The 15,334-nt window shown below is 31.6% G+C and overlaps 2 protein-coding genes across 4 annotated transcripts; one reads left to right on the forward strand and one right to left on the reverse strand.

The window, feature by feature from the left end:
• Positions 1-3,883, forward strand: LOC103570628 (bifunctional arginine demethylase and lysyl-hydroxylase PSR). The gene is made up of 5 exons (XM_008548425.3): positions 1-518; positions 614-819; positions 1,890-2,172; positions 2,857-3,445; positions 3,723-3,883. The coding sequence occupies exons 1-5, from the start codon at positions 446-448 to the stop codon at positions 3,745-3,747; spliced, it is 1,176 nt and encodes a 391-aa protein (XP_008546647.1). The 5' UTR covers positions 1-445; the 3' UTR covers positions 3,748-3,883.
• LOC103570629 (kinesin-like protein KIF21A) lies at positions 3,687-14,211 on the reverse strand. 3 transcript variants are annotated; one of them, XM_008548426.3, is made up of 9 exons: positions 14,027-14,210; positions 13,009-13,393; positions 10,400-12,924; positions 10,148-10,330; positions 9,895-10,005; positions 9,247-9,521; positions 8,619-9,173; positions 6,136-6,406; positions 3,687-5,738 (listed from the first exon to the last, which is right to left on the reverse strand). In XM_008548426.3, the coding sequence occupies exons 1-9, from the start codon at positions 14,062-14,064 to the stop codon at positions 5,654-5,656; spliced, it is 4,428 nt and encodes a 1,475-aa protein (XP_008546648.1). In that variant the 5' UTR covers positions 14,065-14,210; the 3' UTR covers positions 3,687-5,653. The 3 variants fall into 3 exon arrangements, with proteins under 3 accessions (XP_008546648.1, XP_008546650.1, XP_008546649.1); XM_008548427.3 differs by lacking the exon at positions 3,687-5,738 and adding an exon at positions 5,747-6,056 and having other exon boundaries at positions 14,027-14,211; XM_008548428.3 differs by lacking the exon at positions 9,895-10,005.
• Positions 14,212-15,334: the final 1,123 nt, after the last annotated feature.

Genomic DNA, 15,334 nt, shown 5'->3' on the forward strand with positions numbered 1-15,334 from the left:
TGCATTAAAACAAACGAAAGCTCAATCGACATACTTCAAGTCGCTACTCTACTTAAATTTTTCAATCTCATGGCACGATTATCGATGTGTCGATTATCGAATAATCAACAATCGACCTCAGCAACTATCAAATTTGAATTACAACCTCACTTTTATACCACCAATGACTAAAATCGTCTCGAATAATAAAAGAACTGCCGAAAATATTATTTTTATAATTTTTACATAAATATTTTTATAAATAAACTTATTAAATATTAACAATTAATTAATTAAATAATAAAAAACATTGAAGTTGTGTCTTAACTATAGATATTGTAATATAAATCAAACTGTACAGTCGACACTAACAATAACGTATTTTTTTTTTTATTCATATTAAATTTGTAAATACGTTTAATTAATATATATATTTTATAAATTATTTAAAAAATATTATATAATTATGTCTGAGGAACAAAAAATTGATCACCGAGCCAGGAAGCGTATTAAAGAAGTTAAAAAAAAAGCAAGACCTGGTAATTTATTATTTTCTAACCTCTTATTTCTTTTATTTCAATTGTTAATCTATTGAATTATTAATTAATTAATTATTATTCTCATATTGTTGCAGAGCTAGCTGATAAATCAGCTTGGAATCAACACGAGTATGTTAAAAAATTTAGTGAATTTTGGAAGTTTAAAGACAACATTGATCGTATTGATGAATCACTAGTTAGTTGTGATGAATTTATTAAATTATATGAGAAACCCTACAAACCTGTGATAATTAAAGGTGTTCAAACTGATTGGAAAGCCCAATATAAATGGACAATAGAGGTTCATTATTTTTATTATTGTATAATTGATTCCATAGCAAAATAACTTTTGAAATTTAATTTTTACAATTTCAACTCCCAAGTAACACAGAGTCAACTTTAAGATGTCTTTTAAAAGGAAAAGATAAATTTTTTTTTGTCTCAGTCACCTTTTTTGGTATAAATACGACATGCAAATGTTGGTTCCGGAGACAGAAAATTTGTGTTGTTTTTCCTGTCTTATGTCAATTGACAAGTCATTTAGACTTATTTTACCACTATTTGTAATTTACTTTTTGTCGTCACATGTATCAAGTCTTTTAAGTTGATATTTTTTTGGTGACATAAATTTCTGATCGTTTAATCAACATATTGGTGCCTTATCGATATCTCAAAAAGTATCCTGAAAACTAATATCTTATAGATGTCTCAAAAGTATGTGTGCTACTTGGGTTTGTAAAATATAATGAGTGTGAATGTAGAAGACATCAGGCATTTAAAATGATATATAAATATAGTAAATAAATAAAAAAATAATATTTATAAAAAATGCACTAATTAGTTTCAAAATTTTTTAAAAGCGCATTTTTTTTAAATTTTATTTTATTAATTATTTACTCTATTGATTAATAATTTTAAATTTGTCTGATGTCTGCTACATTCAAACTCATTAAAATATAACTTTTTGTAGTTTGAACTTCAGACAATTTGAATTTTAAAAAATTAAGCTCTTAAGGATTGAATTTTTATAAATTCCAACTTTTAAAATAATATAATTAGCAATAAAAATAACAGCCACACATATAATTTATTAATTAATTAATGAACTTAATTTATAATATAAATGAGTGCAAATGTTGCAGACATCAGATAAATTTAAAATTGTTAATAAGTAGAGTAAACAATTAATAAAATAAAAATTTTAAGAATGCGCATTTAAAAAATTTTGAAATTGATCAGTGGATTTTTTATAAATATTATTTTTTTGATTATTTACTCTGTTTATTTATGATTTTAAATTTGTCTGATTAATTGTTGGTTGATTGTTTGGTAATTTTTTAAAAATTTATTTTAATTTATACTTTGTAACAGAGATTAGCCAAAAAGTATCGTAACCAAAAATTTAAATGTGGAGAAGACAATGAGGGATACAGCGTTAAAATGAAAATGAAGTATTACGTCCAGTATATGCGTAATAATGATGATGACTCGCCGCTTTATATATTTGACAGCTCGTTTGGAGAACATCCGAGGAGAAAAAAACTTCTTGAAGATTATGTTGTACCTAAGTATTTTCGTGATGATTTATTCCAGCATGCTGGCGAACATCGCAGACCTCCTTATCGGTGGTTTGTCATGGGTCCAGCGAGATCGGGTAAATTTTTTTTTTCTTTGTAGAGCAAAAGAATTTTGTTTAAAATATTTTTAGAAAAGAAATTTATTAATTGAAATTGTAATTAGAAAAAAAATTCTAGTTCTTGTTTTTTACTGGGAATTTTTTCGTTATCGAATGTTACTGACCATATAATTTTTTATCAATAAATTACATATTAGACAAAATTAATAATAAATATTTATAAATTATTATAACTGTAATCAGAATTCAATCTTCAAAATGGGTTTTAACAAAACTTTTTTATTTTATCATTTTGGAATAATTAATTTGTTAAATTTAATAAATAAAATTTGGGTCTGAATAAATTTTCGAAATTTAATATTTAAAGAATTAATTATTAAAAATTTATAAAAATTACAACCGGAAGTCTAATTATTAAAATTACTCCAATTACAATTTTTTATCATCATTTATTTTTTAAACTTTTAAATTTTAAGTTACTGGTTTCCGGTAAAAAATCGCACTAAGAATTTTTTTAAATTTTACTTAAAGTTCTAGAAAAAAAAAACTTTTTTTTATGGCGAATGAGTCACTTTTAGTTATACAATTAATTAATTTTTCCTTTTCACAAATTTTGTCATGTAAAAATAAATACTTTTAAAATTAATATAAATACAAAAATAAAATTTAAAAAAGGCATTATTTTTATGAAAATAAATTTAGGAACTGGAATCCACATTGACCCGTTGGGCACAAGTGCATGGAATGCTCTGATCTCTGGCCACAAGCGCTGGTGTCTCTTCCCAACTCACACACCACGTGAATTATTAAAAGTAACTGGTTCTGAAGGTGGAAAACAGCGTGATGAGGCTATTACATGGTTTTCAGTTATTTATCCACGAACGAAGTTACCAACGTGGCCACAAAACTGTTTGCCAATAGAGGTCTTGCAGAATCCAGGAGATACCGTCTTTGTACCTGGTGGCTGGTGGCACGTCGTCTTAAATCTCGACGAGACGATAGCCATCACTCAAAACTTTTGTTCCCGTACAAATTTTCCTGTCGTCTGGCACAAAACTGTACGCGGTAGACCTAAATTATCTCGTAAATGGCTAAAGGTTTTGATGGACAAGGAGCCTGAGTTAGCAGCACTGGCATCAACTATTGACGTCGAGAAGGATACGGGAGTTGCAAGTGATTCCTCTAGCGGATCTTCCAGTAGTTCATCCTCTAGCAGTTCTTCCAGTCAGTCTGAGGACAGTGAAGAGGATAGTGGACAAGAATCTTTGTCCGCACACAAAAAAAAGAAAAGGTATTTTTTTATTTTTTTTTATAAAAAAGTTTTAATATAGAAAAAATTATTGAGTGGACTTTATAAATTTATATCACATTTCCGGCTAAACTACTGGAAATACGATAAAAATATATCAGAACAAATTTATTGAGAATTAAATTCTGTAATAAAATGTTCGGATGTATTTATTCTCAAACTTAATAGTTTGTGATAAATAAATATTTTTATTAGTTAAGTAATAAAATAAGTAAGACAAAAATAGTGAAAATTAATTTTATTAAATTTTATTTTACAGAAGAAAATTAAACAATCAGCCCTGACAATGTCACGTACTTGAAGCCCTCAATAAGGTTCAACTGTACAGTATTAATTCATTATTATTGTTTGTACTGAGAATAAATATTATAATTACTATTGGAACAATCTATCTGTTCATAATAAAATGAATGCTAGATATTGCCAAAATTTAATTTAATCCTCGTATCAGAACAGCCTTCAATATATTCAAATATATAATATATATAAATGTATCTGTATATTTATATATAGATGCATCTACTTAGTCAATTTACATAAAAATTATTTCTCAGTATCTAAATATTAGGCGACGGTATCTTTTATTTTTAATTATTTCTAAACTCTAATGACCCCATCACTTGCTTTACAATAAAAAAGTAAAAAAAAATTTACATCAATTTAAATTCATCAATACTTAAATGCAACAACAAAAAAAATACTGCACTTAAAATCTCTTCAGTTGGTCATTTAACTAATTCATTATTAGATTATCTAATTAATTAATTCATTCATTCTATAGTACAATAAATCACTAATTATCTACCCCTGTAGCCCGAGTAAAAATACCATACATAACAAAAAGATTTAAAATAATTATTTTCGATTACAATATGGCGATTTTCAGTGTAAAGAAAATTTTTAAAATAATGGACAATACATTTTTTAGATAAATATATATTTTATTGATGATCATGATCATCAATTAAAAAAATTTAGTAATCAACAATATTTCTCTTATTATAACATTTTTTTTTACTTCGTATATATTGCTATATATTATATATTAGGTGTGCAAATCGAATAATTTGGATTATTCGTAAATTTTTTAATTATCTTCAAGTTTTTGTATCATTCTATTCAAATTTGAATATTCGATTTGAATTTCTATCATAAAATTTTTAACTAATTTCTGTTAAATTATAAAAATTTTTTTATTATAAGTCAAGATAAAAAACGTAATATCCAATTAGAGACTAGTACCCAATCACTCCATGTATTTATAAATATAGATATACAAATACATGGAGTAATCGGGTATTAGTTCTATTACTTTACTGTTACTTTTCAAACTTACAAATAATTCAAATTTTTTTAATAATTTAAAAACCCACAAGTAATTTGAATTTTTCGAATTTGAAATCTCACGAAGTCAGATTTTTTTAAAATTCAAAAACTGTTTTTTTAATTCAAACTATTTGCACAATCCTACTATATACTTTTACAGAAAAATTTTTACATATAACTTCACATAAACTTTTGTTTACTGAACCCTATACAATTATATTGCAACTCGCTCGTAAATATCCTAAATATTGTAATAAAAAAATTTATAAATTCTGTTCAGCCTCTTTTTATAATTCATACTTAGAGGTGACAATTTCCATTCATTCATTTTTCGCCATAAAATTTTTCATGAAAAAAATAAACTTAAAAAAGTAAAATTTTAATTTTCAATTAATTTTTGGTGCAAACTCTAAAAATAATTCATACGAAATTTGAAAAAAAAATTAGTCAATTTTTTTCGTTCAACATACAGTCGAATTACAATGTCTGATTTCATCAAGTCTGAACTCCCACTACGAGGTCCACTGTCTTCCTCCCTAAGCTACACATTTGTATGACTCTGTATATATATTCTTGTATCATTCATGTAGATTCAAACGCGCATGAGTATAGTTTACTTTTTTTGAAGAAGGAGCATTCGATAAATCTGAATTTCCAGGAAATTTCTACTACTCCATCAACTAGCTGTCAGAATTAAAGGAAATCGACTATATATATATACACATATACATACACCCATACATAATAATATACAAATATGAAATATGGATATTTTTACTCGGGTAGGCCAATAGTTGTTTTTAAATTTTAAATCAAATATTCATTGTCTTGATGACTAATATTATTACAAATAAATGGTAATTGTTAGCATTTTAATGAATTGCTTCGTTGAAATGTACGTGGTTGGTCACGTTTATTGAAAAAACTCCATAATCTTATTGTTCCATCACTGATTATTATTGTTGGTGTTGTAGATGTTGTTGTTGTTGATCATGATGGCATTGATGATATTGTTGATCATCATGGAACAATAAATCCCATGCAAAAGGAAAAAAAAAACAAAATGATGCATGAAAAACACAGTGAATGATTGGCAAAAAAATAATAATAATAATAATTAATTGATTGATTAAATAAGCTCATGATAATGATTAAAAAGCAAAATAATTAGTGAGTAAGGGATGGGATTAAGAATTAGATAGACATTGTGGACATAGACATTGCAGGAAAAGGATCTAAAACTCGCCAGAGTTTAACTTCACCCGAGCTGTAATCAATTAAATTATAACCCAAACCATTACTTAGATCTAATTTATTCTAATATATTTTATTTTATGAAAACATACTTGCTGGCGGTAAAGATGTGCTGCTGGTTTGTAACTACGGCATTTATTGCTGATCCGTGAGCACGAACTTCTCCCATTAGATTGCACTCACCCATTGGCTCCCGGGCTACGGACCAAGCTCGCAAAATTCCCCCGCGGCAACCTGACACCATCACGGATCCGTTGTTGATGGTGCAAAGCCCGAGGATCCAATCTTTGTGAGCATTATTTAATGATTGCACTAGCTCCATTTTAGTCAAGTCCCAACGCTTGATGCACATATCCCTTGACCCTGTTGATAAAATTCATCATTATTTATTTTACAGATATTTTGTCTTAGCTTTATTAATTTTCGGTACACGAAAAAAAATTTACGAATTTTTATTATGCTGTCGGCCAAACTTGAAACAGGATATTGTCAAAAAATTATTATTCTGCACTATAATTATTACTATTGTGAGCCTCTAGAAATTTTTTACTTTCTACTATAATTCCTAACTTAGAAAAGTAATATTCATTACAATTAATCAATAAGTCTTAAGTGTATGAAATATTTTGTAAAGTATCATAATTTTTTGGCGACAATTTCCTACTGCCAGTTTGGTCGGCAGCATAATAAAAATTAGTAAATTTCTTAAGCCAATTTTTTTCCGTGTAATTTTTATACAGGGTTGAGAAAATTCAATATTTTTTAAATTAAATATTGAAAATAGTTAGTCGAGTCGCGTTATGAGTCCGTCGATATTTCTATTGAAAACATTCCCCCTCCATGACTAAGAAAATAATCATGTACTCACTAACACGCTTGTAAAGTAGGGGAAGTGTAAGTTACGGCGTTCGATTACTGAGCAAAAGTAGGGGTACAGGAATTCTTAGAATTGTATTCCCACACTCGTGTACGCCGGCTCATAATGCGACTCGACTGTATAATTATAAATTAAAAGAAAAATTATTAATTAAAGTTATCTATATTGTTAAGGTTCGGCCGTACCTAACGAAATCTCGAATTTAAGATTCGAGTCCCATAAATATTCAAAGCGTAATTAGAAATCTTAAATTTGAGATTTCGTTAGGTACGGCCGAACCTTAAGGGGCGGTCAAGGTCTCGCACTTTTGAAAAATTGATTTTTTTTTGTCTTTTCTTCAAGTTAAACATTTCAAGAATATAATCTCAAAATTTCAAGTCAATCAGAGCTTTCTTACCCCATCCTCCTCTAAGTTGAAAAAAAAATTTTTTTTTGATCAAATTTTCAGGGGGTCATCTTGCCTCACCCTCCCTTACATTGAAAAAAAAAAAAAAACGTTTTTTTTTTTTTTCACTTTTTTCTTCTAAAACTTCAAACGCGTTTTTCTCGAAACCACTTTTTCAACCTCCATGATCACTGCAATCAGAAAACTACATGACCGATTTATTTTAAACTTGGTATTGAACCCAAGCTCTCAACAGTCAGACCATCCTGCAGAGTACGGAAAATACCCGACCTGGTACTTTATGACCACTTTCTACATATAAAATACATCACCCTAACGTTGAGTTTGGGATTTTTTTTTTACATTGAGGGAGTTTTCTAGCCCCATAATGACGGAATTTTTCATGAATAATAGCACTTTTCACTTTACATGACCACCAAAAATGTAGAAATGAAAAAAAAAATTACCAGAGATCGTTGAGAGGAGGATTTGATGATAGTTTAACTAAATTTTAAGGATACTCGACTTCAGATAATTTTTAACTGAGATACAGTGATCACCGCAAATCGTCTTTTTTCAGAGGAGTTATTGGAAAAGCTTTGTCACCAACTTGTTTGTGAATATTTTCCCGTAAAATTTTTAGGGAATGTTTTTGAAATGACACTCAACGATGTAAAAAAAGTTTAAATTAATTTACTCTATCCATATAGCTGACAAAAATTCGCACAAAAAGTATTTTTTTCATGCTTCAGACCCCGACCCCCCCCCCCTCCCTTTCACTTCAATTTTAGCTTTTTATAGTTTCAACTCTTTTTTATTGCCAAGTATCAAAATAAATCAATTTTTCTCTATCATTCGAATTACATTTAAATTACGCGGGAAAAAATAGACGATCTTATTTATTTTCTTCTAATAAATTAATATTTTAATTATTCTATCACTGAATATTTACAGTTGTTATCTATATTATTAAGAGAGGATAAGAACAATTTAGTCCATAACACATTTCATTGATAATAAAAACTAAACAAATTTAATTTGTTATCAATGAAAAAGTCTTGACTTAAATTTATTTCTTTCCGTAATTTCAGATGTTTTTGTGCAATTGTTAGTTCAATGTCTCAATGTTTTATAAATAATTATTAATATATATATAAACTTCGCGCTAAAAATTGACATGATGTTTGAAAATTACTGACATCAAAATTTTTAAATATTTTTAGATTAGATACTTAATTTTTTTGTATTAAAATTCAATCAGTTTTTTTTTATCTTTCATCAAAGTTGAAGTATTAAAAAAAAAAAAAAATTACCTGAAAAAAGTATAGAGCCACTTGGAGCGAGGCATTCAACCCCGTCATAGTGTGGCGGTGCAAGACTGACAGCTTGTCCAGAAGTATTTCTATCAATCAACGAAATCAAATGATCTTTACTTCCAGTAATAATGCGACCGTCTTGAGCAACCGCGAGACACATTACAGCAGCGGTATGCGGAGTACTAAACCGGCCTGTGTACGTCAGTTTTCTCAAATCCCAGGTCCTGACTTTGTCACTCGAAGCCGTGTACAATTCTTGCTCATCCAAACTCAACGACAGATCATTTATCGCAGCCTCTCCCACTGGTAGCTGCAACGTCCTTGAGGGCGTAGTGTGCGACAGTGATCCACTCTGAGTCTGTCCCGATGAGAAAAGTGTCTTAACACATGAATTAGCGGCTCTCAGATCCCAGACTTTCACATAAGCCGCCGACACACTGAATAATAAATTATTTAACCGAGAATATTTAACCGCAACCACATTGTTCGGGTGTCCTGTCAGTGTCATATTCTCCAGTCCCGTTCCCAGGTCCCACACCTTAACCGTTCGATCTAAAAAAAAAAGTATTATTAATTAATACAAAAACTTTGTCAATTGTTAGTCTATAAGTTTAACAATAAATACCTTTAGACCCGCTAAATAATAAATCATGTGTTACATCAATAGCTAGAACAGCTTTGCTATGACCTTCAGCAACATGACTGCACTGTAAAGTCGCTCGTGGTTGAACTTTACCAGGATACGGTGATATAATACCTTTACTAGGCTGTGGATCTGTCGTCAATGGCTGACGAGCTGCTGTTAATCGTGAAAATACATTTTCCTCACGACTATTGAATCTTCTATAGATTGTAGGCGATCCAGGTGGCGACGATATGTCCATTTGTGCCACCTGTTCCCTAATTTGTTAGATTTTATTTTTTAAGTGTTAGTAATTATTATATAATTAATTAAATAAATAAATTAATTAAATTATAATAAATAAATCTATTATTTATTTTTTTTTTACAACAAAAAAATTAAATATTTAATTACAATTAGAAATTATTTAAATACAATTACATGCCTAATTAATAAAAAAATATAAAGATTGCGTGCTTGGCATGCCAGTGCTTAAATAAAGTTCATAGGTGAATAGTAACAATAATAAAAAAATATATATAGATATTTATAATAATAATAACAAATAAACAAAAAATAATAATAACAACAAGTAATAAAAAAAATATTTGATTGCAATGCAGTCGGGGTGTAAGATGACTCACGACTCACATGGAACCACCAAGTCCATGATGAGGACGACGTAGCGGTCGTGGAGATGTGCTATCACGTCTAGCAAGTGTTGGAGATCCACCATGCGGTCCTCGCGTTAATACCAAACCCCTAGGTGATTTTTAAACACCGTAAACAACCGACACACCCCAGTAATTAAGAGAGTTTTTTTTTTTAATTAATTACTCATAAATAAATAATTAATAAAGTTATTTACTAATTTATTAATTAATTATTATTATTATTGACATACTTTAAACTTCCTGGAGCGCTTGGAACTCGCGTCAGTGGATGATTGTGGTTTTGGTTTTGGTTTTGCTGATCAACTTTCGACTCGGTTGTGCTGCCAAACAATAAATCGTTGCGCTGAAGTTTACGTTGACGTGCTTTTACACGTTTGCCTTCGGCATTTCCTTGATGTCCATACGTCTCGCTGCTAAATAATAAATAATTTATAAATAATTGTTAATTAATTAATTATTTATTTATTAATTTAAATCTTTACTTATCAGAAGATGAAGACCGGGACATAGAAGGACTGTAATTGACGTCATGGTTTGTAAAAGAAAATAGTTCACGATCACGCATCACGTGCTCGAGCAATTGGTGCTGAACGTCGCTTTGCTGAGTGACCTGATTTAGTCGCGATTCCATATCCCGGAACTCAAGCTGTTTTTGAGCGGCAGTGCAGCTCTGATCGACAATAAATCCAAGCATTTTTTGAAGCATATATTGAGCCTCGTCAACAGATTTTATCGATGAAATAAGAGCATCGACACCTGGTTCACCTTCTATATCGCAGTCTCCCATTTCCATCATGTCTCTTTGGCACTCGGCGATACTATCTTGGACATAAGATATTTTGCTCTTGACATTATCAATATCTTCGTCAAAATAAGTCGTGTCTTCATGAGCGGCAGCAAATATTTCACGATTTTTTTGGAGCTGTTCCAAATCATGTCCCAATTGTTCACGTTCAGACAATAAACGCTCCATCTCACGCTCAGTTTCAGCAGCAGCCTGTTTAATAAGAGTATGCTTAGTAATTGTTCTTTCGAATGTCTGCCATCGGGATTTCAAACTTTTCGAGCTAAGTGATTTAGCAGGAGTACGCCCAGCAACTTTTTCACTCAACCCGCGGTCGCGTTTTCTCAAAGCAGTAACTTCTTCTTGTTTACGTCTCAAAACAACTTCTTTCATGCGTTTGTCTGCCTCAAGAGTCCGGATCATATTGGCATTGCGTCTGCTTTCTTTTCGTAGCTGAGCAATTTCCCGGTTACGTCTCAACTCATTGTCTTTGTGTCTCTGTGACTCCAATCGCATCTTTCTCAGTAGCTCCACCTTGGCATGCTTCATATCCTGAAGCTCTTTATGTAAGCTTTTGAGTCTCATCTGGCTCTGGCTCTGGTTTTTCAGCAATCGCGCATGTTCTTTTTTAGCCGACTGCAAAATCCTCATTTCTTTCTGCATTGACGTTAACTTCTTCTCGTACTCATCGCGTAATTTCTTTACCTTCTCTGTAGGCGGAGATGCCTGCTGCTGCAAAGAAGACAAAACTTTGTCACGTTCTTCTTGCGTATCGCGAATCCGCGCTTGAAGCTGGGCAAGCTTGTCCTCGTAGTGCTGCTTCATTGAATGCAAACGCCGTTGCGACATCTCCAGTTCTTGAATCAAACGTTGCTTTACATCAATATCAGAAGTCAAAGCCTCTAGTTCTCTGCCCATGGCCATTTCCTGATCATCTTCTTCCTTACGATCCAACTCGTCGTCCGAATCGTCTTCACTAAGTGACTCTTGTCCATTCTCAGTATTATCAGCATCAGCATCATCATCATCTTCCTTACTAGCAGTCTGCTGTTCCTTCAACGCATCCAATTTATTGATATCCTTCTGCACGTCTTTCTTCGCTGTATCCAAAATTGAAGGTGTCTCACTAAACATGTAAGTATCAACTGGATAAGGATTAGTGACAGTAGTTTGCTGCTGGCGTTTCTTCAACTGCTGATACATGGCCTCCGCTTCTAGCAACCGTGCCCTCAATTCTTCAATTTCTTGGACGTATCCTAAAACTAGTTGAGAAACATCATCATTACCAGCAGAAACCCATTGACCTGCAGCTTTTTCAGCCAACAGCAACGAATTCTTCGCCGTCAATGCTTCTACAGTTTCCGAAAGTGCTTTAACTCTTGTTCTGAGACTCTGCATCTCGCTGCTGAGCATCTGGTTCTCATGCCAAGCATCATTGACACCATCCTCACCAGCAACTCGCTTACCCTGCCGGAACTCAAGTAATTCCAGCTGCAACTGCTGGATCTCTCGCCTCAACGAAGCTATAGTTCTCGAACTCTTGTCTTGGTTAATAGTAACTTTGTTCTTGATATTCCGCGCCCTGTTAGCGTACTTGAGCGTACTCAGAGTCTCCATAAAATCCCTATCGCTGGGAGAAATACAAGCAATCATACAAGTCTGCGAGTTACCTCCTAGAGAATCTTGTAACAAACGTGTCAGCTTTGAGTCACGATAAGGCACGTGCAGTGCTCTCTTGCTCTTGTCCCCCAGCGCAGAAATAACATTCCCCAGAGCAAGCAGTCCGCAATTTATAGAAATCCCTTCTTTAGCACGATCTCCAGTGGCACCAGTTCGTTTCAATCTTTCCGAGCCCGCCAAGTCAACGAAGTGAAATTTAGCTGTCAATGTCTCGAATTCATTCATCGGATCGCTGCTCGTGTCGACATCAGCATCTGGATCTTCAACCCTGATACACCGCTGCTGTTTAATGTACAAAGTAAAAATAGCATGTGATCGCGATGACTGAGTGTTCATCTGCGTGGATCCAGTTGTTCGTGACAAGGCACCAAGCCTCAAATATTCCAATGCTTGCTCCGGATTAGTTACCACCCGGGGTTCAACTCCAGTAAGATGAATATTTCCCGAAGTGTCTTCATGAATTCTAGCACCACCTCGAGGTCCTCCGGGTTCAAGTAAATCTTTCAAATCTTCATTATACAATTCTAAAAATTGTGCCGTCACCTATTGATAACAACAATTAGATAATTAAATCTAGGATTTAAGAACCTAAATGAGAATCAATTTTATCAACAAATATAACACTACCTTAAACTCCGGAGGCATGTGCCCACGTTCACGCGCTTTAGCCTGCTTGGTAGCGATCCCATCAAACAAATGTTTTATTGCTCGAGGAATTATCCCGACAACCTGGTCATCAACCTCAATATCAAATCCCGTACCCATGGTATAGGTTTTACCTGACCCAGTCTGTCCGTAAGCCAGGACAGTAGCATTGTATCCATCCAAAGCACCTTCCACGAGCTTCCTAACGCAGCTCTCGTATATTTCAGTCTGTTCAACACTTGTATCAAATACATAGTCATACGTAAAGGCTTTGTCTGCTCCCAAGAATACTTGGGGCTCGCCTACCGGCACTTGTGTACATATTCGACACATGTCAATCACCTCTCTAGCTACCTGAGGCCTTATCCTGTTTTAAATTAAATAAATTATTTATTTTCATTGTTTCTACTATTGGAAATAATAAATATATTATCTTATAATTTTAAATTTAAATAAATAAAGAAAATACCACGCAGGAAAAACTACTTGATGTCTCTACCCACTCAAGTGAAAGTTTCCCAGTCTATTTTATTTTATTTTAAATAATTACTTATGATTTTAAGGAAATTTAACCTTGGTATTATTAATTCCACCCACGTACTCAAGTACCAGAGATTTATTATAATTTAATTTTAACTTTTTTTTTAACTTTACAGAACCAAAAATTAATAAAAATTTTAATTTTAGTTTGGAGTAAAAAAAATTGTTTCAATTTAAAATTATGAGTGTGACAAATTTAAAATTATGAATAAATAGAGTAAATAATTAAACAATATTATTTATAAAAAATGCACTTATTAATTTTTAAATTTTTGAAATGCGCATTTTTTTAAAACTTAATTTTATGAATTATTTACTCTATTTATTAATAATTTTAAATTTGACTGATGTCTGCTGCACTCACACTTATTTAAATTGGAGTAATTTAAAAAATAGTTAAACTAAGATGTTTTTTATATAAAAAATATATAATTAATTATGATATTGGTAAATAACTCACCGAACAGCAACACGAACACTTGAATCGTCAGTCATCATGATAAAATATGAATAAATAATTAAAATATAAATATAAATAATAAAATATTTAACAAGGAATGTTTTGGCATTGGTATAAGTATTGAAATCTAATAAAAAATTAAAACCAAGTAAATTATAAAACCGTTAATGGCTGAAGCTGACTGAAGACTGGAGTGGAGACGAGCTTGCTTTTCGCTCACTAGTTTGTAGTGGTTTCCGTTTATAGTTACAAGAGTTTCGTTGAAGAAATAATTGTTTTCGGTGGTGAAAAAGTGACAGGTAAGTTGGAAGTATTGGAGAGTAAGTGGGAACCGAAGATACCCGAATGACAATCTGTGCAAGTAATTATAGTACACATATAATGCGGACATTTTGACTCGCTTGTAAAACTATAGAGGGACAGTAATGATATCTCTACTCTCTATAGGTATACAAAATTCCCGATTTCGTTTAATTTAAATAATAACATGTTGTCAAAATGTGATTAGTTAATTACAAAAAGGAAACTGAAGGTTACAAAAAATCATTAGAATTACGGTCCATAATTATAATTGATGTATTCTGTCCCATAGTTGCCTGGGAAGGTTGGAATACCCAACGAAAAGTTGCTGAAATAAAATAATCAAGTTTTATTTATTGGTCTGAATAACCTTACTTTTACTTAGATACCAAAAATAATAACAAAAAATCTAAAAGCTAGTCCAGGTGATGCTAAACAAATTTACTTATTACAAAATGGTAATTAAAAAAAATATTCTATAGTATACTTTAAGGCTGGGTCGCACCTAACGAAATCTCGAATTTAAGATTTTTAATTATTTATTAAATAATTATCATTACAGTGATTTCAGCTTCCGACAAAAAGCAGAAGACGAACTTTCTTAAAAGATTTCCATCATTCAAGTTCCATAAATATTCAAAACGTAATTAAAATTCTTAAATTCGAGATTTCGTTAGATATGGCCAGGCCTTAATTTGACGTTAAAATTTATGATCGATTCGACTGCTGGTTAAGCTAAACTGGCTGCACAGATGTAAACAGCAAAAGTTACTTTCAAATTGACAGTAAGTTCGCGCCATTTAACTTGGATTTAAAACTTCTCAATAGTCCAGTCGAAATTCCGAAATGGGAGACATTTCTCGAAAATTGGTGCAAATTTGGTTGAAGGTCTATGATGTCATACACAATCACCCCCCGAAATAAAAAAGTCATCACCCCAGGGATTAATGAGAAAAAAAATAAAAACACCCCCAAAAACAGGTTTTTCGCAAATATTTCATACACAAC

This window comes from Microplitis demolitor, chromosome 6 (genome assembly GCF_026212275.2).
Source record: "Microplitis demolitor isolate Queensland-Clemson2020A chromosome 6, iyMicDemo2.1a, whole genome shotgun sequence".
In the NCBI taxonomy this organism is placed as follows: domain Eukaryota; kingdom Metazoa; phylum Arthropoda; class Insecta; order Hymenoptera; family Braconidae; genus Microplitis; species Microplitis demolitor.